Raw genomic sequence first — 24,656 nt, forward strand, 5'->3', positions numbered from 1 at the left:
CTGATTTGGATTGTGAGTTGGAGGATAAACAGTGGGACGCTGCCTTACTATTTGCCAAAAAAGTGTCTTGGAATGCCTGCTTCCGACTTTTGCAATTGAACATGCTCTATAGAACGTACATGACTCCTCATAGGGTTGCATGCTTCAATAGAACAGTGTACTCGGGGTGCCAGTGGTGCCATGGTAAGCCTGCAAACTTTCTGCATATGTTCAGGCTATGCCCGAAGGTGCATACCTTCTGGACTAACATCCAACAGGCGCTTGAGGAGTCAGGAGTGTGTAGATACAAGTGGACCCCTATGGAATGCCTATTGGGCATATACCCCCGACCGGATAAGACCAGACATGTGGTCACAATGATGTAGTTGGCCTGTATTCTAGCTAAAAATAGGGTTGCAATGTCTTGGAAAAAATTATAAGTTACTCACCATAGTGACTAACATACTCTTAGTCCTCCTTCTTCCATACTGCATGGGCGTCCCCTTCCAAGGGACGGGACACGGAACCTTTTTCACCAGAAAAAACCTTCTTCCCCTTTAAATTTAGAGGCATACAGGGGTGCGGCCCTGGGAGCATGCGCTGCCCTGACTCCGCCCTCCGGCGCCACTCCTCAGTCCCCATAGACGCATGGACAATAGAGTTATCATTGCCTAATGACACCAGTTTTATAGGGGGGAGATTACGTCCCGTCCCTTTTCCTCCATACTGCATGTGCGATTACAACGGAGTGTAGTCCCAGGCTGGAGCGGAGACCCTCCTTAAGCAAACAGGCTCTTAAGAACTGCCTGTCCGGAGGCCGCGTCTGATCTAGAGCCGGCGTCCAAACAGTAGTACTTGCAGAAAGCCGAAGAGGAGGCCCATGTGGCCGCCCTGCATATGACTTGCCAGGGGACATGCTGTTGGAAAGCGATGGCCGTTGACTTGGCTCGGACCGTGTGGGAGTGCATGTTGGCCGGCAGTGGCTTATGCTGTCCCTCGTAAGCTTCCTTGATGGCCGAGACCATCCAACGGGCTATGGAGGCCTTGGAGGCCGAATACCCCGGTCTTGATCTGCCAAAGGTGACAAACAGAGCATCCAACTAGCGGAAGCCCTTGTTACGCTCACCTGGTCTCTGCGGGGACGTTGGGGCACAGTTGCAGCCCTCCCTGGATCTGGCTCCCCTTGGTCAGGCTTCTTCCCCTGCTCCTGTGTTGTGGACTGCGCTGGTTGTTGGTACTGCCCCTGCGAGAATACAAGAGGCCGTGAGAATGCTGTGATATGACTGTGGTCTCCCTCAAACCCTTCTTCCCAGCATATGGTGAGCATGCGCCTACCCATATAGTCTCACCTGTTTATTTATGATGGTGAGCTCTCCGTCCTGCTTCTCACTGCAGGGGCGCTTTTAGATAGACCGAGTTTCTTCACTGGTCCATGTGCATGGCAGCCCAGACCGGCTGTGGCTGAACCACTTCAAAGGTAAGTATCCGTCGATAATGATTATTGTCCGTATCTCTTGTAATGTCTTTCCTTCTCCCCAATAGGTGATATGAAGCACAGCGGTAGTTGCGGTGCAAGAAGTGAGCCCCAATGGAGAAAAGGGAGTTCACTACATCCTAATAGGTGGTAAGTTTGGTTCTTGGGTCAAGCGCGAGGATTGGTTTGAGCGCAACCTTAGCGTAATGTCTTTATAGTTTTTCTAACCTTATTTTGTCCTTTTCTCTTGCAGGGATGGCCTGGCAAAGTCAGACTTGCATGCTGTTATCCGGAAATCTGCCGGCGGATGAAGGATACCTGGATGTGTGATGAAGCTGGCCGAAAGTGGACATCTGAGTAGTGTTGGCTATGAGCTGGAATAAGGTAAAGATGCGTTCTGACTGAGGTTGCTGTTGGAATCAGCTAAGGATGCGCTTCTACTGCGGTTGCTGCTGGGATCAGGTAAGGATGCGCTCCGACTGCGGTTGCTGCTGCAATCAGGTACGCTGCTGGAATTAGGTAAGCTGTTGGAATCAGGTACGGAGGCGCCTCAGGCAGCGGTGAGCGTTACGCTGCTGGAAGCAGACTAACCCCCTGCATGCGGGCGGGGCAGGCTTAAATAGCCTGGTCTCGGGCAACCCCCATTAGTTCTGACTCGTGGTCCCACCCTGCCATTTCTAGAGGATGCTGCACGTGCAGCCCAATTAATTCCTATGGCCATGCCCGACCTGGAGGCACGTGGACCAGAATAAAGTGTGCAGAGCACACTAACTCATGAGCCTGGTGCCAGAACTGGGTCCAACTGGACCTTTTATGTAGTGGAGCTTGTGGTCCTTGCCCAGTGGCCATGGCAGCCCTTGGTCCTGTCCAGGTAGAATTTCAGGGCACGCCCGACATCAAGGCAGTGCAGAACTCTCTGTGCCTTGTCTTTGGGCTCAGCAGAAAACGTGGGCAGCACAATTTCTTCTTTCAGATGGAATGCAGAAGGCACCTCAGGTAGGAATGCTGGGTGCGTCTGTAGGACTACCATGCCCTTGTGAAACATAGTGTATGGCTCCGAAGCGACCAGCACCTGGATTTCGCCGATTCTGTGAGCCAAGGTGAGGCCGACTAACAAGGCCGCGTTAATGGTGAGCAGCCTACTGTCCGTGGACGACATTGGTTCAAATGGTTTGTGTGCCAGGGCACCCAAAACTATGTTGAGGTCCCACACCGGGTGCGGCCTCTTGATGGGCGGGTAGAGCCTGGTGAGTCCCGTCAAATGTTTCTTGACAATCGGGTTGGAAGATGAAAAGATCTCCTCCTCCGAGTTTCAGTAAACCCCAAAGGCTGCCAGGTAGGTGGAGCAAGTGTCTACCTGCACGCCTGAATGGGCGAGATGCGCTGAAAAGGAGAGCACGCCGTCCCGGGTACATGCCACGGGGTTGATACCCTTAGAGACTGCCCAGTGGCAGAACCTGGTCACTTACTCTTATACGGGGCCCTGGTACTGTTGCTCCTGGTGCTCTGTATGATCTCTAGATTAGCCTAGGAGAGGCAGAGATGTCCTAACCTGACCTGTTCAGGAACCATGGTGTGAGGGCTAGTTTCTCTGTGCTGGGCACGTCGGAAAGCGAATGGGAGGCCTCTCAGAGAGGCTGACCAGCTCCGAGAACCATGGCCTGGCTGGCCACCATGGAGCTATTAGAATGATGCTGAGGTGGTGAGACGCCTTCATCTTGCATATCATCACCCTGTGAATCAGCGGTGTGGGCGGAAAGGCGTATGCTGTCATTCCGTCACACCGGACCTGGAATGCATCGGCCAGGGAGCCGGGCCCTGACCCTGCCAGGAGGTGAACAGCTCGCACTTCTTGTTGCCCCAGGAGGCAAAGAGGTCCACCTGAGGGTGTCCCCATTTGTAAAAGATCTCCTGCAGTATTAGGTCATTCAATTGCCATTCGTAGTTGTCCGCTCCCAGTCTGCTGAGCCTGTCTGCCTCCAGGTTGGATTCCCCCGGCAGGTGGACGGCCGTGAGGAAGATAATGTTCTCCAGGGCCCATTACCACATGCTGACTACCAGCCTGCACAGTGAAGGGTTTGGGGGGTGGGGGGGGGGAAGAATCTGGTATCTCCCTGCTTATTGGCATAGAACATGTTGGTCGAGTTGTCTGTCTGAATGAGGCCAACCTTGCCGTCAGTAACCAAAAGGAAGGCTCTGAGCGCCAGCCAGGTGGCCTTCAGTTCCAGCCAATTGATGAGGTACTCCTGCTCCTGCCAGGTCCAGGTGCCATGGACGCAGTGATTGTCCAGAGTGACCCCCAACCCTCGAGAGAGGAGTCTGTGGTGATGGTGACCTGTGGGGTAGGTTGCAGGAAAGGCTTGCCAGTCCACAGGATGCAGTCCCTGGACTACCATGTGAGGTCTGGGTGAAGAGACGGAGGAACGTTGATCATCTCTGACTGATGGCCCCGTTCTTGGTTCCAAGATGCTGCAAAGTGCAGCTGTATCCTCCTTATCCAGAGTATCGTATTGGGGGACGGCCAAGAGGACTGCTGCCATGAGACCCAGTAGGTGTTGGTACTACCAGGTCGAGGTCACTTCTCTGCTAAGTAATTGCGCTGTGGCCTTCTTGATGGCCGTGATCTTGTCCTCCAGGGGAAAAACCTTCTCGGAGCACGTGTCCCAAATGAGGCCCAAGAAGGTCAGTCTCTGTGTAGGCTGCAGCTGCGTCTTCTTGAGGTCGTGTGAAAAGCCCAGCTTGTGCAGTGTGTCCATAAGAGTGTGGGAAGTGTGTTGCACTGCTTCCGGAGATGTCGCCCTGACGAGCCAGTCGCCAAGGTACGGGTAGAGGCCCTGAGCCCCGAGTAGGGCCGCCACTGTATTCTTAAGCCTGGTAAAGACCCTGGGGCCGAGTTGAGGCCGAAAAGGAAGCACCTTGTATTGGAAATGGTAGCCGATGATCCTGAATCATAGAAAAGAACGATGAGGCTGCTATATCGGAACGTGTAGGTACGCGTCCTTCAGATCCAGGGAGCACATCCAGTCTCCCTTGCAGTGTCTCCGCTATCAAAGCTGGCGTATCCATCTTGAATTTTTGTAGAGGTAGGGAGAGGTTGAGGATTGAAAGGTCCAGCACAACTCTCAGGCCCGCCTGGTTCTTTTTCTGAATGGCAAAAATCCTGGAGGAAAAGCCAAGCCTCACTGGGAGGCTGGGACTTCCTCCACTGCCTGGCTCTCGACGAGCGACCGAATCTCCGCCAAAAGAGTTGCTGTCCCAACCTGTGGGAGGGGAAGAGGGAGGAGAGGCTGGGATAGGGAGGCGGTACCCAGTAGATACTACAGAGAGGATTCAGGGGTCCGCGAAGTTATGGCGCCAGAAATGTGCATGGAGAGCAAACCTGCCCCCCACTGGAGACAGGTGGACCTGTAGGGGTGTGTCATGTCTTCTTTCCCTCTGAGGTTTTTGCAGAGGAGGGGGGCTGGAAAAAGCCCTTACTCCCCCTCCTTTTGTGTTTGCGCCGATGCTGGGTCGGCAAATGGTCAGACTGCCTGGACCTCTGCTCTTGAAAGCCGCATAACCCTCCGTTCGTACGCCCCTTATCAGAGCGCTGCTTTGACTGTGTGTACGTTTTAGGCGTGGTCTTTGTAAGGATGGATAAAGACTTGGCCGTTTGTGAGCCGTTTCTCTTTTTGTCCAGCTCCTCGTCCGTTGTGGAGTGGAAGAGGTCACCCCCTTCGAACAGAAGATCTAAGATGCGTTCCTGGACATCCGGGTTGAATTTCGTAGCACATAGCCAGGCCGTTCTTCTCATGTCCATGGCAATGCAGATGGCACGGCCAGAAGTAGTGATGTGGGCCACGGTGGACTCCGTCATGTCCTGCGCCACGATCTTGGCCTCTGCCAATCCCGCCTTGAATCGTGATTGGCTCTGCACCATGAGCTCTGGGAGGAAATCCACAATTTCCCACCAGAGCCTCTGGTTAACGGCTGCCAGCATGGCATCCGCATTTGTTAGGCAGAATCCTGTGCAGTTCCCTTAGGGAGCACTACACAAGATTAGGACTACATGTGAGAGCAATAAATCCCCTTTGGTATCAGTCTGTACCACAAAGATTTAGTTGGTAGCTGTGGCTGAGCAGTCAGACTTATCTCAAGAGGGAGATGAGCAGTATTCAGGGTTTACACAATAGGCCCACTAGACTATGGAACAAGGAAACACTGACCAAAGCTTTGTATTTAAAAAGTACATATATATTTATTTTATACACTACTAATAAAACACATGTATCACAGTCATCAAGCAAGTTAAGTTAAATCAAAGGAAAAATATACACACTCCCTAGTTGAATTGTAGACCAAGTGAACCAGAGTGAAAACTGAGCAAAACGGCAAAGTGACAACTACACACAAGGGATCCTCTAACAATTCCTCACAAGGGAGAGAAAGCACAAGTTATATAGAAACAGCTTTTTACACACCCTAGCAACACTTCCCATCAGTTTGTGAACCAGTTTAAGCAAGGCAGTGCATCAGTATGAGCAATACTTAAATGAAAACTGAGCAAAATGGCATTTCACAATGTTTAAAAATGGGAAGGTGCACCAACATAGTTCTCAGTGAAAATCAATCTAAAGAAGGCAGGTCTAACAAATGTGACCAGAGTCAGTAGGTCTGTGCCAGAGTCAGTGGTCCAGAGCCAGAGCTCAGGAGCAAAAATGTTCTTGTAGCTGTAGTCGAGTCTTTGGTTAACGAATTTGAAAAGGTGGTTGCAGAAGTTGAAAAGACTATGTTAAGAGAGAGGGGCGGGCAACCCAACAGGCAGGTAAAGGATTTAAAACACCTTTAGTGCTACCCCGGAGAAAGGGCGGCCTGGCGGAACAATGTACCTTTAAAGGAAGTAGTGGCGCCTGCGGTGGCGGTTGTTCCTGGTAGTGCCTGCAGTTCGGATGATCCAGCAGAGGAAGAGAGGCTCTCGTCGTGGAGGAAGGTTCGGGTTACTGCACTACCCAGGGATGAAACCAGGCGTGGTGCTGCCCGACGTATAAAAGGTACGCTCCTTTAAATCGCGGTCCGGGTGGACTGATGCCTGGCCATCCGGCCTCCGAGTACAGGGTACGGAAGATTCGACCAAGGCAGGTCCGGGAAGGCGATTGGCAAACTGGTTGGCCCCACCAGCTCAAGGGAAGAATGCTCTTGCAGGTGAAGATCTTCTCTCGTTATGTGGAGAAAAGTGGTGAGACGCTGCAGCAGGGCTTCACCGGTGGTTCAGTCGTTGCAGATATCTTTGGCTTCTCTCCTCTTCGGCTTCTTAGTTCCAGTGGCGACGTCTTGCTCTTCCAGTCCTTAGGACCCTGCTTTTATGCAAAAAGATCCCCATTCATATAGACTAGCTGTCACTCACACAGTGGAGTGTTCATCTTGGCGGGAGACCCTCCAGCCTATCAGGATAGACTGTGACATGGGTTGCGGAGGCAACCCTGTCCAGGGGTCCTACTCCGCCTCCCACACAATGGACCTACCCCAGACTCAGTGGTGCCGAAAGGAGGACTTCTCGGCAGAAGCCCGCCAAAAGGACGAACAAAGGATCCCCGACCTGGGTTAGGAGTTTAGAGAAAGACACGAGAAAGAAGTTATATTAAAGTTCTGGCAAATAAAACCTACCGGAGTAAAGATAATATTAAAATGCACCAGCGGTATGTTAGAGGCTGTCAGAAAAAGTGGTAGCCTCGAACAATGGGAAAATCCCATAGGGAAATATTTGCGGTCAAATATTTATGGTACTAACTTTTGCCCCCAGCCAGAAACTTTTGAGAGAGGGACTGTACGGTACCCTCTCGAAAATGAACATAGGGGAAAAACTATTAACCCCTTCCAGTACTTCCATAGTAAGATGGGTTGTACTGGTTTAGTTCATAGGATTTGACTAGTAAAGTCAATGGGGACTTTACATACCCTGGGAGACAGTAGTCAGTCCCAGGTTATGGAGTCTATATTTGGGGGTCGCTACGACACCTCTGTGTCACTGCACTGAGGGTGCTGTGTAACACATGTGAATAAAGATGGTTCCTAAGGGGTTGAGAAAGATCCCATAGGCATTAAACACAAAAATAGCCCAGAACACACATAGCAAAAATGCCTAAGAGTGGGAAAAAGAGTCTCACTCTTAGCATGAAAAAAGAAACAAACCCTTCAAATCCAGCAAAGCTGCTGGGGGACTCTATAGGTAAGGGAAATTAGCCATAGAATGAGAATTCTCCCTAACAGCGTTGGCTTGACGAAGGTGCAAGGACGCGTTGGAATACAGCTTCTTCCTGTACGCCTCCAAGATCTTCTCCTTGCCTAGCAGCGCCGCAGAGGAGGAGGCTGAGGATGACTGAGGCTTGGAGTATAGTGGTGCTGCAGCGATCACTGAGGAGTGTGGCTGAGGGTGGGCCGATAGCAAGAGTGTATCCCCCTCCATCTGTCTGTACTTGGCGTCCAGGCGTTATTCACCGGCTGGACTGAGTGAGGCTTGAGCCAACCCTTCTTGGCCAAGGCCACTACGTCCATCTGCACCGGGATCCCCGTTCTGGCCACGGGAACTAGCGTGAGGACTTCTGCCAAGACCCCCTATGCTGGTTGCTCAACCTCGGGTTGAGGAAGGCCCAAGTACTCTGCCAGCCCTGAAAAAGGTTTGTGGAAGGCCTTGGCTGAAGATGGCGTGTTGTGGTCCTCCTCCTCAACTGTGTCCACCTGAGGGTCAGGTTGGTCTGGGACCAGAGGAGGGGTGCTGGGAGCCGAGGGCTGCATTGTGGAGACCGGAGCCGGAGGCTGTGGCAGAGGCTGTTGCGGAACCGCCTGGACAATCGGTTGGGGGGCCGGAGCGGGCTGTTGAGGCTCAACAGGGCCCAGGGGTGCCTGTACCGGAGCCTGCAGTGCCGGAGCCATTGGCGGGAGCACGTCCCTGATGGCGTCCCTGAGGATGAACCCATCCGAGGAGATTTCATGAGCCCAAGGAAACGTTAGAAGAAACTGTCCTCGCAAGCCGGGGTGGTGGTAGGCGATATTGACGGGGTAGCGAGCGGCTGTTGGAGCCGTTGCGTGCCCTACACATATGGATGCAGCAGGAACCTGCCTTATGCGAAGGAAGGGTAAGCTTTAGGCCACATACCTGGTTGACACCAGTCCCACCTTGACACACGTTCCTCCACCTGCTGCCTTCCTTGGAGCAGCGTCGACCAGATGTCTGGAATTTCTGGCACAGCAGCCTTTTTGTCGAGCTGCCTTACATGTGCCTACGTCGTGTTGCTCGGCTCACTGGGCCCCATCCCGTCCAGGACTCTTGAGAGAGGATCATGGAGCCTACCCTGTTCCTCAGGCCAAGGCCTGGTAAGCATTTCGCCCTCGGCGGATCTGCCAGTAGAACTGCCTATAGGCGCCCTCTCGGACATGTTGCCGGTACTAGGGGGTAGCCCCTCGAGTGAAGACCCAGTAAAAGAACCTTCTGGTCCCTCTGCACTGTCACCGGGAGGATCCACTGACCCCTCGGCCTGTTGGCCGGTAGCTGATTCAGCCTCGGTACTTGTTCTGGTACCAGGAACTGGGCGGTACCTGCCGTGCAGGGTGCACTGGAAAAGAGCAGCCCTACCTTGGGCCTGGCTCGATGATAGATTAATTCCTTTAGGTCCTTTGGGAGCGATCTCTGGAAGAGCTCCCTCCACCTGGCTAGTCTGTTCTTCAGAGACCTCGAGGAAAGAGGGTTGCAAAAGAGCGCTGCACATGGTACAAGCTTGCCAGCCGTGGTCTGGTCCAAGGCACCATAGGCAGAGGGCGTGGGGGTCTTTAGTCGAGAAGAGCCGGTCACAGAATGGACACCTGCTGAACCCTGTAGAAGTAGACATGCGACGGGGACGGGGGGGTTGAGCGTGACGCCTGATGACCGAGTACCTGAATGATAAAAAGACAAAAAAGACAGAAGAGAAGTATCATCCGCGCGTGGAATTACATGGCCGAAGCCAGACCCAAGGGGCGCTGGTGAATTCGGCCCATTCCAATCGACGCGGAAAAGGGGACTGAGGTGCGGCGCCGGAAGGCGGAGTCAGGGCAGTACATGCTCCCAGGGCCGCACCCCTGCGTGCCTCTAAATTTAAAGGGGAAGAAGATTTTTTCTGGTGAAATGGTTCAGTCTCCCGTCCCTTGGAAGGGACGCCCAAGCACTATGGAGGAAAGGGACAGGACGTAAGAGTATGATATGGGTCCAAACTACTCTGTGTGGTGGAGGGACTTCTTGAAGTGGTCCAATGCTGAAACAGGAGAATGGTGCAGGGCCCTGTAGGTGGGTGCATTTGAGCCTACCACAAACAGGGATGCCTGGAAGGCCCTCCTCCAGCCGATATTTAACCACTCTGATGACAGACCCCCCCTGAGGTGGAAGTACATTCGTATATGTGATACTGTACGTGTGTCGGACAAACCCTGAATGTTGTGAGATTCATGTGGAGCTGAGTTTCCGGTGTTCGGTCATCCCGGAATACCTACCTAATATTCTTTCACTCATTTCCTTTGTTTGTTACCTTACACATTGCTGACGTGATATGCTTTTGTTCGATTTTCACTCTGTTTGCCCTGTTTATGTTATATTGTATTTCATTTATCCTTGCGCACAATATTTTATGTGTGCTGTTTTTCAATCATTAATAAAAACAAGATTTCAAAATAAAAATTAGAAGTAACTGGCCTTCCCGTTAGTCTCTGGAAGTACATGTCAACTCTAGAAGCTCACTCTACTGAGGAAGAAGTAGAGGTCGCAATGTGCGTGTTTCCTAAGAACAAGTGTAAGGAAGGCATGGTATCAAACAGTAAGACCTACACAAGTGATCTCAGTTTAAGAGTGTTTATTGAACTTCAATGGGGTTTGAAAAACGCCTCCATCTAATCCCAAATCTAAGGATGGGAGCAAGCTACAACCATCAAATAAAAATAACGCAGTCCTAGTCAAGTCTGTCAAAATAAGATGGCCTATGCTAATGAACCTATTGCCAATCATTACTTCTAAATACAAATAGTTTGGGCAACAATGTTATGCAAAAGAAAAGTGTTCAAGAAATGATGTCAGGATATTGAAGCCGTTGGCTTCCCCTCCCCACATTGTCAGCACGAGACAAGGTGGCACGCTTGAGTTTACCACACACTCTGGCTTCTCTAGCACAAGGATGCAGTTCAAAACTTCTACATCAGGGTCTTCTGTGCCAAAGTATCTTTGCCATTCAAAGGGCCTCATTACAAATCAGGCGGTCCAGAAATAACAGTGGCGGTAAACCCGCCGCCACCGTTGTTTCCGGACCGCCTGATCCCGACTCCTGCAGGCGGGAGGTGATGTTCCCGCCAGGTTTGACCTGGCGGGTTTAACACCCCCCGCCTGCAGGCAGACGAGGAAACACCGGCAGCATTACGAGATGCTGCTGGTGTTTCCATGATCCCCATTCCCATTGAGTCCCATAGGACTCAATGGGAATGGGGATTAACACCATTCCGCCTCCGTGATTCCCGGAAAACCGGGGTTGTAATGCCCTGGTAATTCCGGGAATCATGGAGGCGGAATGGTAATACGAGTTTGGCGGTAACCAGGCGGTTTTATCGCCTCGGTTACCGCCGGACTCGTAATGAGGCCCGAAGTCTCTTATTTCAGAGGGCCTGATGCAACACGGCAAACATTAAAAGTTCCTTTCTTCTTGGGAATATACAACTTTTCGGGTGATTTACTGTTCACCCGGGTCCCAATGCGCCAGGCTCAGACCCACTTTGACATAAAATCTTCAATTGGTGTCCCTCTGCCGGGTTCGGACAAAATTTCTCTACTTCATCAAAATCGAAGACTTTTGACTGTGCGCAGGATTTTGCTTGATCTGCCACAGGACCAATTTGATTCACTTACTCGCTCTTTTCTTGATATAACCTTTTTGTCAGTTTGCTTTTGCCACTTCTCAGCTGGATACCTTACAGGGACCTTCGATTGAGCACCCACGTGGTGCCGGAACACTCTGTCAAAGGTATATCTTGTTTTTAAAGTTCAATCACTCATCAGCAGTTCAACTTTACTTGAGCCTCTCATCACATGCATTTTAACAATTTTCATTCGAGAGCTCGCAATACACTGTTGCTGCTTGCAATCTGGTTTTAACACAGACCGGTCTCGTATCGGTCTCCCCAACTCACCAGCTGTGTTGATTTCATTTGTTCTTGGAACCAAGCACGGTACCACAGCGTCTGCTGCTTCTCCCCACTGTGATTATTGACGCGGGAGGGCCCCGGGTATCTTAGACACACAATGCAGGATTCTTCAGCCTGGTTTCCTGGTCTTACACATTCTATTCTTGAGGTCTCTTGAAAGTTACGGTTCCTTGTCAAAAAGGTCAAGAGAACTTCCCTTCTTGCGATCCCCTTCTGTTTTGCCATCTTTCCTCTCTGTTCAGCTGCTGTCTCTAAACTCCTGTTTCCTCATGTGACTTGTCTCGCTCAGAGTGTGCGCTCGTGCTCTGTCTTTTATCCGTGTGGGGAAGCTTAATGGAAGTCACGTATGTGTGATGGTCAGTAATTGCCTCACCTCGCCTGACCATTGTATTGGGACACGTCAGGTGTACTGCTCAGGTGTTTTCTCTCATAGCGGGCTGTCCGTGAGAAAGTGTTCGTGTTGGAAAAGGGGGGGTAGAGTTCCTAAATATCCTACCTGGTAGGATGGGGTAAAGGTGTTTCAGAGAAGGGGATGCCCCCTCTCACCATCCGGTCTCCCACTCCCACGAAGACCTCCCACCTAGGTGATCCTCCAGCACTGGTCCACCTCCACGAACTGGATCCAAAGGCGATGGCCGTGTCCTGGCCACCTGGATGACAGATCCCCAGGGACTAGTGGGTGTGACACCTAGTTTCTCAAACAAGGCCCAGGACCCAGATTACTTCTAAGTCACAATTTATAGATCTGATTATAGAACCAGATATTCTGGTTAATTCTTTGGCAATTTTATTGAATATTTCTTTCAAGAGCAGCCGTGTAACAATCTATGGCAGAAGACAAAATCTCATTGTAAAAGCCTGACAAGTGTGGTTCTTTGAATTTCGTTCTGGAGCAGTTTTAGATGATAGGATACTGTCTTAATGTTTTAGGCCATCATCTTGGTACTAGAATACCACTCTCAGTTCAAAATGACCAAGCTGGTTTTGTTATTTGCAAACATTTGATTATATACTCTTCCAACTGCTTTAACTGGTCTTATCTGAAGGGGATCTTGGCTAAATCTGGCTTTGGGCAAAACATGACTAATTATACACTTGCAAACTTTATCCGCCCAATGGTATTGATTATTGACAATGGCTGTTTTTCTGCTAAGATTCCTCCATGGAGATGGGGGCACAGTGATGCCGCTTTCCCCCAATTATTTTTGCAATAGCTATTGAGCCTTTTGCTCAAAAACTTTTTCAAAATGTACTGGGGTAATAGTCACCCACAACGTATCACAAAAATTGCCATCTTTCCAGAATATTTACTGATCAGGGATTCTCGAAATAAGATGCAGACAATTTTAGCGGAATTTCTATTTTTTCAGGCAGTTTCAGCCTATACAATTAATCAAAGCAAATCTAAAACATTGAAATTAACAGAATGACCCAAAGTAGCAACTCATTTGCTGGAGCATTACCCATTTACCAGGGGAAAACAATTATTCCCAGCAAACCCACCTATCTGTCTGAACGCATTAGCATCAAGTCCAATGGAAGAAACCTTCACTCTTCCAGTGCCACTCTTCTTGATCCCCCCCAGATTTAAGACAGCTAAATTTGGGGGCACCAACCTTGATGTCCAGGGTCCCCTCCTCTGGAATGCCCTACCAGCTGGGATACGACGGATTCAAAACTATTCCCTGTTTAAGCAAGCCATAAAGACTAACCTTTTCAATATGGAGTAACACTCCACGGCCTCATGTCCCTTCTACTGGTCATGTTGTGTGTTTTGTCTTTGTTTTGTGTGCGCTCTGAGGCCCACAGGCATGTGGCGCATAATAAGAATTAAAATAAATTCACTATGTAAGCATAAGCATCACCTCAGAATATGGCCATTTATATTAGCATAATGTCCCCACATTGTTAGATACGACCTACCATGACCTAACCAGGTGGGTCCAGTTTGAGACTTCATTGATGGGAGGATAACAAGCTTAACACATGTCATGCACCACTACCTTCTATGTGTCACAGACATTTCCATTAGATTTGTGGTTCAACGCCAAAACAATCACTCATCTGATCTTGGCGTCAGCAAGTTCTAAGCATGCTAAACCAGATATTGATGCCACTGCATTAATGAAGATTGAAATCTTGCATTTCAAAATCACCTCTCCGGTATCGCATTTGAGTACGGCATGAGAAAAAGGTTCTGTTCAACCAAGTGTCTTGGGTGCCTATTCGAAAGTTGATAGGCAGGGGCCTAAACATATTAGGGCACATTTATGGAGAAGGTGCAGTTCGCCTTTGCGGCATGGTGGTCCGGAAGCCAATACATTCAATAGCCAATTGCAGCATTGGATCACTCAAACGGACATCAGAAAGGGTTTTCAAGACAGTTCTATCCATTTGGAAAGCTCTACAGTGTTTCATGGGTGTATGAAGCCTTCAACCCAAATAGTATTAGTGACTGTTCTGTGTATATTCCCTGCAAGCCATTTTTGCCGAGATACAGTTTCCCAGATCCAGTTTTGGCACTGTGGGCAAAAATAAACACTCTTCCACCTGCTCCCAGACCCTCCTCTTCTACAGGGGACACCCACAGACTCCTCAACCCCCCACTTTTCTCTTATGTGGGTGACACCCCCTGTACTCCACAATCTTCAGCTAGGCCCAGCTCTGTGCGCCACCTGGGATACAACCTCCTCTGCCTGTGCCTTTCTCTTACACAAAACCCCAACTCCTGCTACGCATGTACTATTGCTTACCTTTTGCGGGCGGCACATTTTAATCCTGCCTCTCCCTGGTAAATCGCAAAAAGCACACATGCTCTTCCCAGCAGGCCCCAAGTCGAATAAAGCGGCCTGTTGGGAAATGGCAAACAGTAAAAGTGGATATTACTTTAGCTCTTATACACAGTTACATTGGAAGAGGAAATAGAGGCCGAAGTCCAGCTGCCTCATGGTCACACATTTGGAAGAGGGCAGCAAAGTCATCAAAGTCTATAATGCTTTGTGAAAAGGAATCCAAGGTCCTTCTGAGATGGTATCGCAGAAGATCTATTCCAAAACCTTGCATTATTTGTTGGCGATAGTGTGGTCAACCAGGGCCAATTATGCGCATTTGTCCTATAATTTAGTCTTCTGGGGAGATGTGTTCATTCTAACTGGCAAAGTCATGCCACATAGAATCACCCCAGGACCAAGAAGTAGCACTTTCAGGTGGAGTCAATGCTGAAAACACATGCCAATTGGAGTCACGCATGGAAAACTTTGCAAGTCAAATCTTATTTGGAGCTAGGGTTTTGCCAGTGCACCGAAAAAAGCATGAAGCGCCACCAATGATTATCTTTAGGGGTAAAATGTGTGATCAGTTAGAGACGAATAATCGCAGGCATACGATTCTGAACAAGTTTGACAATGTATAGAAATCTTATCCCAGTTGATAGATTACCCATTTCAAGTAAACATATCCTAAGGTCTGAATGAAACATATATTTCCTCTTTATATTAACTGAGTTAACAGGCTTTGTCCGGTTCTGAGTGGTTTCCACTTCCACTTAATTCTTTTGGCCTCTCAACAAAAGGAGATGAGCCCGTTACTACATTTTGAACACTGTTGCATGTGCATGAACTCGTTTTAGGTTTTCTGATGTTAGAATCATTCAAAAACATTTTGAAGGAAATGATTAACTGTTTTGCTTTTCTTGCATTACATGTTATATACAAATGCGATTTAGCCGTCACACTCTAAATGCCAGCATGTTTCTAATGTTTTAGAACATCCACACGTCTGCAAACATCGATGTAAAATGGCAACCAATGTGACAGACTCAACAATATAATACTTCATGATTTATCTTTTTGCCTGATCCTAATATGGCGGAAAGGCCTTGTAAGAGATTGCAGCACAGGGAACAGGAGAATGGCAGAATTCAATCATTAAAAAAATTACAAGGCCTAAGTAATGCCAACGAACATACATCTGGGTAAGAGGTGGAATGAGCACACTAAAGGGGAAAACTACCAACAACCCAACCAGCCAACAAGAGAACTTGCTAGAACAGTTACTACCAAAGCCTATCTATGAAAAGTGACAGAAGCTTCCTGGCTTTGATGGAGTTAGGATGGTGTTCCAGATTATTAGGTGTGTCGCAGAGAGAGGAGGAGACCTGATATGATATGATATGACATGACATTTATAACGCGCCTATACACAAATGTTTTAAGGCGCGACGAGGCAAGGGAGGGGAAACAAAGGAAGGAAAAGGATACCGATCATACTAGGCCTAGTACATTGAGACTGTGTACGTGCAAGGGAGAGGGGATCGGAAAAGTGCCAGGGGAAGAAGGGAAAGTGCAGGACACAGGATCAAAAACAAGTAGTGCGGCCAGCAGGTGGCAGTGCAAGGGTTAAGTACAGACTTAAAGTGTCTGATAAGTGCAGGTAAAGGGACTTTAGGGTTGCAGATACAGACCGAAGTGCAAGGGTTGCCACGGGAGGCAGTGCAGGAGTGCAACTGGGCAGGCAGGGACCTGGGCCCAAACTTCAGAGGGTAGCCTGGGGATCAGTGCAGTATCAGACAGAACAGCAGGGAAGGGGAAGTGAGAAGGCAGAAGCAAAGTGGAAAGTCTTGAGATGCTTCCGGAACCAGAGATGGTTCTGCTCAAGTTTCAGAGAGGCAGGGAGGCTGTTCCAGAGGGAGGCACCAGCCAAAGAGAGAGATCTGCCACCCTGACTCGTTGCTTGGAGAAGCGCTTGACCCTCAAGGAGTTGGAGGAGCGAAGAGCTCAAGTAGGAAGATTTGGAAAAACAGAAGCCAAATAAGCCATATGGTGGGTAAGGTGCCAAGTAGGAGGCGCTGCAGTCAATTAAGCAACACTGTGGAACAGACAAGGCTTAAAGGAAAGGTGATAATATTGCAGCTGTTAGGATCCACAGGTCATAGGCAGGCAGGAGCAAGGCCTTAAGAGAAGAAGCTGATGAAAATCGAGCTGTCGCAACCGCAGAAACTGGTGGTAGCTGCAAAACAGCCAGCGCAAATTGAAGAGAAACTTTCGGTTGGGAGAGATCACAATGCGTGCAGCCAGACAAATACTTAGATAGGGAAAATCCTATCCAGAAGAGCCCCTAGCACTAGAGGGGAAATTACTTGGTAAAGCATCAAGAGACCCACAGAGAAAAAGGATTGACGATAGAAGATAGGTTTCAAGACTACAACATCCAAGGAGACTACAATGCCAGGGTTCATTGTGGCACAGGAACATTCTTATAAAGCAATTAGGATTGTTCAAGCAAGGTTTCTCTGTCTCATCAAGTGTTGTTTTTGAACAGGAACCCAAGAAGGATACTTTATCACTGTGATTTTGTGATGAAATTTGTGTTAGAGGTTTTTGCCTCGGCTTGTAAGCATATTCTGAAATAATCATTTTAAGACCATGTCAATTAGACTGTTTCATGAATTATATCTTAAACAATTAACACATACTTACCATAAAGGTTGAATAATGCATTTACTGAAATCTAAAAAGCCATTCTTAAAAATGGGCAATAGTGCCTGTACGTTTATTGTTTTTTACATTTATAGCAGAGCTCTAAACCCTACGCATCAAGGCGCTAGTTACAGTAGGATCAAAAACAGGTAGCAAGTGTTCACGGGTTAAGGTTAATATAGTTCCCTGTGTGAAAAGCCATGTTTTCTGCCGTTTCTGTTGTTGGGTTATAAGCATTTTCTGTACGCGTACCTTCCGAATCCACCATTCCTTTGACCCCTTCACCCCCTGGAAAGGCTAGTCAATTTTAGAACAGCAGCATCATCACAGGGTTGACCAGAAGTAAAGACATTGCCTGGGATAACAGTCTGTTTTGCCCAATGTTCTGGTTGATGGTTAGCTCGGGTCTAAAGAACGATTACTAAGGGGTTAAACGCTCACTGCGGCAGACCAGGGCCCAGCCTGCAATTCTCAAGTTCCACGGAAGAGCAGACCTAGTCGATAAATGGACCGTTAACATGGGTAAAAGAGTTTTTAATAAAGATCATAGAAAAAGGAGGAGTCTGGCATGAAGCACTATACAACCTAATATTATGTTCGTGAAACATGGTTAAGATTCACAAGTCACATTTCACTCTAGCAGAATTGTACCACATGGAATTTTACCACATGGATTATAATATGTAACTTACCTGCCTTACTCGCTTTTTCGAACTCCCAACACGAAAGATGCCCACTGTCTGAAGACCTGCAAGGATAGGGCATCCACAGTCAGTTTCATTGGTTAAAACTGTTTGAAGATGCATCAAAACAAATCAAAAGCATCTGACTGAACCAATTTTTACTGTAAAACCGTGTCATTTACTTTACTTTCTAAAGGGCTAACTGTATTTATCACGCCATTAAGCACAACTTCAAAAGTGAATTGCACCTAATTGGTATTTAATTTAGCACACTGTGTGCCATTCTTTATAATACCTGTAGTACTCTGCCAGAAGATGTCAATCTCCTATGAGTGGGCCAAAGATACATTACATAAAATCAGTGATAAGTTAAAATTGCAATTCATAATATAAAACCGCAAACACACCAATTTTGTTATCAGTTACCCACCAATTTAGTTATTATGGCCCGGCAAGCATATTACCAAGTGCTTCAGCTATAATGATCACATGCCTCACATATTAGTAATGGTACACAAATGCATGACCATCACTTTAAACGAATATACATTCTTTCTTCATTCTTAACAGCTAGAATCATTAAACTTTAATCCATCGATCTGCGGTCATTTTATGAGTCTGTGAATTGTAAGATATTCTGACTCACATTTAGATTTTTCTTATAAAACAAAACAAAAGAATCGCATTAATGACATTGTGAAAAAGTTCCAAGCAGTATTGAATGGCTGCACTGTGTTTGGATGAAAAAGGACAGTGGATAAAACTGAAAACCTGGCTGCTTATGCATTGGCAGGTTTGTTGCTTAGCATTTCTACTGCAAGTGGTACACAATTGAAAGCTTTTTAATGTATGTGTTCTGGTTATGGAACGGTCTTGATTTAGTACTTATCTAGTGCATCTTCACCCAAGGGCACCAATTAAAAATGAAAGGCCTTTTCTGGCTCAACGAAAAGGAAAGTGATTCTCTGTAACCTGCAGCACACGAAGAAACTAGTTCCAGAGCTTGGCGGACGCAACAGAGAAGACACGACCACCAACACAAGAGAGCCGGATCCTGGGAACGGCAATAACGGCATTATCTTGGGAGAGAAGTACACTGCTGTGGACACACGACAGAAACTTATGCTGTAGATACTTGGTCATCAATCCATAAAATGCCCTGTGTACGAAGCATAGGGATTTAAACTGCACTCGTTTTTCGATGGGGAGCCAGTGCAGCTGGCACAGAACACGAGAAATGTGAGAGGAAAACGAGACCTGAGTTCTGGAGTACCTAAACCCGTCGCAGGAGATATATCGGCTGAGCTGGGTAGAGTGAGTTGCAGTAGTCAGCTCCACTCAGAATGAGGCAAGCGACCACCGGTGCATGGAGATGGGAAGTGATAAAAGCAAGGACTTCCCGTAGAATTCTTAATTTTGTAGTGCCCAGCCTGGCAGACAGCTGACATGTGCATCCAGAGGGAGTGTAGCACAAAATTTGACAACAAGGTCCCTCACAACTAGACCAGGGGGAGGAAGAGAGCCAAGAGAGATGGCTCGAAAATCAGAAGTCCAAAGAGAGGCAGCAGAAGGGGAGATCCCCACCACCAAAACCTATGTCTTGTCCAAAGACACAGCCTCCAGATGGTGAAGATCAATACAAACAATAGATATGCGTATCATCAGCATACGAAAATGGCACCGTGGGTTTGAATGAGCTTGACTAAGGGCTGAATATACACATGAAAAGGTATAGGGGACGGGGCGGATCCCTGGTGAACCCCACAGGAAAGAGAGAGATGGGCAGAACGGAAAGAAGAAAGAGAGAAGAGTGCGCCCAGTAAGAAAGGATTCCAACCAGGCCAATACATGGCCAGACACCCCTGCCTCCATCAATCTAGCAACCAGGATGGAGTGATTGACAGTGTAAAATACAGTTGACAGATCTAAAAGTAGCAGTGCACCCACCCCACCCTGATTGGAGAGCCGGGCGAGATCATCAATGGAAACAAACTTTCTGCTCCCCTGGCCAGGACGAAATCCTGACTGGAAAGGGACAAAGAAACCGGATCTCCCAAGAAAGGAGCTGAGCAAAGGTGAAATATGTGAAGGGATGTGATTTGGGGGTTGCCGGGGTCACAGTTCGCAACCCCTGGGGACTCCCTGCTACCCCAATTATTTAAAACAATTCTTTTTGTTTTAAAAAAATAAAAAATAAAACGGAAGCTCTTAGGCTGTGGGCAGTGGCGTAGCTACCCCCCACAGCCTCCCCTGCAGCCCCACGCCAAGGTGCTGACACAAGACCAGCCCACTAGCCTCTACAGGGACCTGAACACTTAAAAATGGCTGCAATGTTCGCATCATTCAGCTTCAGCAGCTAGGCCCCTTTTGGCCTTCATCAGCACGTGCGCCAATGCACGTTATGGCACGTATTCGAAGGTGTGCCCTGTTTGAATGTTTGCAGCATTCCTGTTGGAATGTACCAATGTTCGAATTAATGCCCGACGCTGCTTCATTTTGCAGCCGCACGGTAAATTTTATTCCCATGTGCTGAGTGCTCTTTATCTGGTCAGTTTATTGTTAGCACACTTTGAGCTGCCAATACGCACCTGATATTTGTATCTGCTGCAGCATTGTTGGTACAATGCACCCTCCAGTGATCTACATTTGGGGCTGCATTTTTTTTCAATGTTTTAAAGAGATTAAGCATTCACTGTAATATCACCAATTTAGAATACACTAATCAATAGACAGGTGCGCGGAGAAGGGTACCTGTTCTGTACTGATAGGTCTCTGATCATGTGTGTGTGTTTAGTGGAAGGACAAAACAATGCACGTTTTATTAGCTAGTGAAATGGGCCTCTGCCCAGCAACTCCTAATGCCCACAGGATATCTGTTTATGGCTTGGTCCTTAAATATGTGTTAGCTCATGTTTGGAAAGAATGCAGAACTGGTGTAGTCAGAAGCTGAGGTTCGAGAGTTAATTTTCATTTTAACCTCAAAACGAATTTCACACAGTCCGTAGGTGTAACGACCTACAGCATTGATCAGTTCAGACATTGCATTTCTGATTCCCTCCTCCCCCTGCAGCCTTTGGGTTGGGTGCCGCGTAGGGGGTGCTGGAGACAGTGCACAACACAAGAGGTAAATAAAACGTTACCTTTGGGTGTAGAGATCTCGGGCTGCCAGTGGCTTCCAGACAGTCACTCATCTTAAGCCCCGTGCATGATGCCAGCCTTTCCCCTCCACCCAACATCAGTTGAGCAAACATAGTGAGGCCACCTTATTGCCAGCCGCAAGGATCTCTATGGAATTCTTTTGTATTTTATGCATGTGCTTACCCACTTTTAATGTTAAGGTCACATTTTGAAGTCCTTTTCAGCTTTATGTGACAAATTGGCAAAGAGTGTGTGTATCCGAGTATGGGGTGTCTCAGATTCGTTCCCTCTCCCTCTAGATGCAACGCATGACCAGAATGAGGACATCCTTGGAATCACCCTAGATCTGCAGCAGGTTACTTATCTAGTGAAAATGGGAGTGCATAACACAGTGAGCCCCCATTGCCCCCAAGTACAAAGCACTCTTCAAATTGGGATCTTTCCTGTCTTGTGTTTATGGCTGGATCTGCTTGCAATATTGAGATGTCGACTTTACAGAGCAAGATTCGTAATCTCAACCCCGCGCACACAGATCATGGACATGGGTTGTCAACAGAACCGGTTGCAAAGTGGGGGCTGACAAATCTATTCTACTTGCTAGACTGTGATAATTGGCAAAGCCACTTCATGGGGATCATGGGGGTCCTCCTGCTGAGGCAGAGTATACAATTCATGTTTTGGATGAGGATGTAATGAGTGTATACAGAAGCCTTGCCACACATGAAAGTTCTGCCACCTTTCCCAAGTTGCTGGGCCTATGGATGGCTTTACAATGCTGCTAAAACACCTAATTAACCCACAGCTTCTGTTCTAGACTGCAAGTTTATATGCTACCAAAAGCTACAAAGTTAGTACCTTCCCTAGACTTAAAGGTATTGCGCCAAAAACATGCATTGTTTTATGATGCAAAATATTCATGGCGCAATATACTGGAGGGTTACAATTCAGGTTCCAGGATGAACACTGTGTCTACTCCAAACAGATTGCAAGCACACCTTGTCACAAACGGTAAACGCTGTGTGAACCCCCTCAACCCCGCCCCCCCTATATGGCACTCACACATCAACTCTTTATTTCACACCACCTTCACCTGTGCGTTAAAACCTCTGGTACACTTTACATACATTCCAACATGCCCAATGCCCCCTTATTTTATTGACCAGTCAACTGGTACATTATGAATACAATCCCAGAATGTAAATGGGTCTGATTGGAACAAGGCGTTTATGTTAAACTAAACCAGACTAGTAACCAGCGTATGCTACTGTCTGTTCTACCTTCCTCTTTTTTCTGTTAGGTGCACGTTGCATTTTTTAAGTGTAATTGTGCACCCTGAGCACGAATTGCCATTTACTTCTATGCCAGGTGTCTGCATCCTGTGGCACAGGACTGGAAGTAGGACGGCCGGGACAAACTAACACCAAGCCACCAAGCAGGAGCAGCTTGTATTGCCTTGTCCGGAACCTCAAGATAACCGTAATTGCAGGCAAGCCAATGTAAGTGCAAATGCTTGCATTCAGAGAAATTTGGTAATCTGAACGCTACATGTGGCGATCATTCTTGTATAAAATCTCTATCCTATTACAGTGATATAGTAACCATATTTTTCTGTACTGAGGAACAATGCTATGTGATGCCATTGCCTGTTTTATCAAGGGGTGAAAGGTCGTGTGCCATCACTTCCTGCGATGTCATGTGGAGGTGGGGTCAAATGACATCTCTACCTCTGATGTCAGAGGTCAAGGGTCGTGTGATGTCACTTACGCTTCCTGTGGCATTTTGGTGAAATGACATCCCTGACTAAGTGACTCAAGCAATTACACAAAAAAGGGTAGCAGAGAGATAGGTAAAAAATTGGAAAGAACAGAAGGATCCAGTGAGGGTTTTTTTAAGAAGAGGGATCACTGGAGGCGTGGCTTAGAGCTGCCGCGATCGGTATGTCTCCCTAGGAGCTCCTGCTCGGCGCGGTGCATCACGTGAAATATCGCTGCATCCTCACCCCAGCTACAAACTAAGGATACAGTGGGGGAACCCCCTCAGCTGGCGTCACTGATTCCTGGTCCCTCTCTGCTGCTGGATTGCGGAGACGTGGACCGAATTCCCAGCCGTGACACGCTGCCAAAAGATGGCAGCCGCCATTCCCCAGCCCACATAGCAGCCTTGAGGGGGAGGTGCAGGTGTAATGTAGCAGCCTTCGCCGCCGGACCAGGCCCACTCGCCCACCCGTACTGCCTCCAACGCTCCAGTGTCCGCCCTTGCTCTTTCCCGTCCGTAGCGTGGCCCGGTGATCACGGAGGTCTGGGGACCTGAGCGCTACTGATCGAGCGGCCTGCCCCGTCCTGAGCTCCAGCACTGGGTGACAATTCGGGGCCTCATCTGGGTGCCCCTGCGCTCCTCTTCATCTCTGGCTCCCGCTCCGAGTGCCCAGAACCATCCATCACCCGCCTGCAATGAGCAATCGGCTGCAAGCACTCCAGCTGAGCGGCCCGGAGGAGCTGATCACGCCGCATAGAACCCAGCGTAGAGGCGGACCCTGCCCCTTGTCCAACAACTGCTTAATCTGCACTCCGGGGCCCTCGGAAACAACGGCGAACCCCATCCTGTAGACTGGTGCCGGAGCGCTGCCGCTCCCCATCATCTCCTGCCACGTGGACCCACTGGCCCCACGTCTACAGATCCAGGCTCATTGCGCCCACAGTCAACTGCCTGCGGCCACTTGGAGGTGTGGGGACCCGAGGAGCGGCGACACCGATCCAGGTGAGGTGAGGGCACGGGGGTGGGGGCTACGCTGCGGCCTGCTGGAAATCCAGACTAGCCTCCCGCACCAGCCCTGGTCCTTCCCCAACCCCCTTTTCCTCATAAAAATAGCTGACATAGCCACCCACCTGGACAGCCACGGCGGCGAGCCTGGTCCCCCTCCTCACACAAGCTCTTCCCCGCAACCACTTTATCCTCCCCAAGAGGGGCTACTAAAGCTCTATCCATCAAGGGACCCCGCATAGCACATCAATCTACCCTGGAACTCAGCCCACAGCCAACGCGGATCCTGTTGCTCTCTGGTCCTCTTGCCTCCGAACCTTCCCTCGCTTATTGACCCCCCCCCCCATCTTGGAGGGGCGTCTGTGGTCGCAGCCAGGCGAAAGCGCAAGATCTGGCGACACCGGCCTTCAACCTCAAGACCACAATCATTGAGCCTGCCATTTCACCCTCCTGCACAATCCCTTGCTAGGCTCAGCCCATTACACCCCTGCAGAGTGAACCAAGGCCCAGAAGGTGGGACGCCAACACAGGCATCGGCAGACCTCAGCAGACACCGGCAGACTCAGTTTGGGGAGAAGCACCAGGGGCATCGCACATCCCTCGCCAAGAAAGCACCAAGCATAAGTAAAATAAACATCAAACGGATATCGCCACCCTGATGAGCAGCACCCCTGCGGAGAAGTCCAAGAGGGGGGACCCGCCGGAGGACCCAGCCATTAGCACTAGCCATAGCTCAGCAAACCACAGCTCATCACAGATGGTCACAAAAGCTTACCTCCAAGAGTTGCTCTCCGCATTAACGAAAGAAATCCAGTAAAGTACGGAAGAGGTAACGAAAAAGCTCAACTCCCTCGACAAGAGAGTAGTAGCTGTGGAAAACCACACCGCTGAAATTGAGACCAAGATCTGTGACCAAAGATTTGAATGGGAGCAAGGCCGGGACAGGATCGCATC

At 48.7% G+C, this 24,656-nt stretch overlaps 1 protein-coding gene across 2 annotated transcripts in view; it reads right to left on the minus strand.

The window, feature by feature from the left end:
* Positions 1-24,656, minus strand: part of ARHGAP6 (Rho GTPase activating protein 6) — a 2,190,479-nt gene that overhangs the window by 542,637 nt on the left and 1,623,186 nt on the right. For both annotated transcript variants that reach the window (XM_069639186.1, XM_069639187.1), the window contains exon 6: positions 17,814-17,869. In XM_069639186.1, coding sequence (XP_069495287.1) covers positions 17,814-17,869 — 56 coding nt within the window. The remainder of the gene's footprint in view (positions 1-17,813; positions 17,870-24,656) is intronic.

The sequence above is a fragment of the Ambystoma mexicanum genome, chromosome 7q (assembly GCF_040938575.1).
Source record: "Ambystoma mexicanum isolate Mex_15411 chromosome 7q, UKY_AmexF1_1, whole genome shotgun sequence".
Taxonomy (NCBI): domain Eukaryota; kingdom Metazoa; phylum Chordata; class Amphibia; order Caudata; family Ambystomatidae; genus Ambystoma; species Ambystoma mexicanum.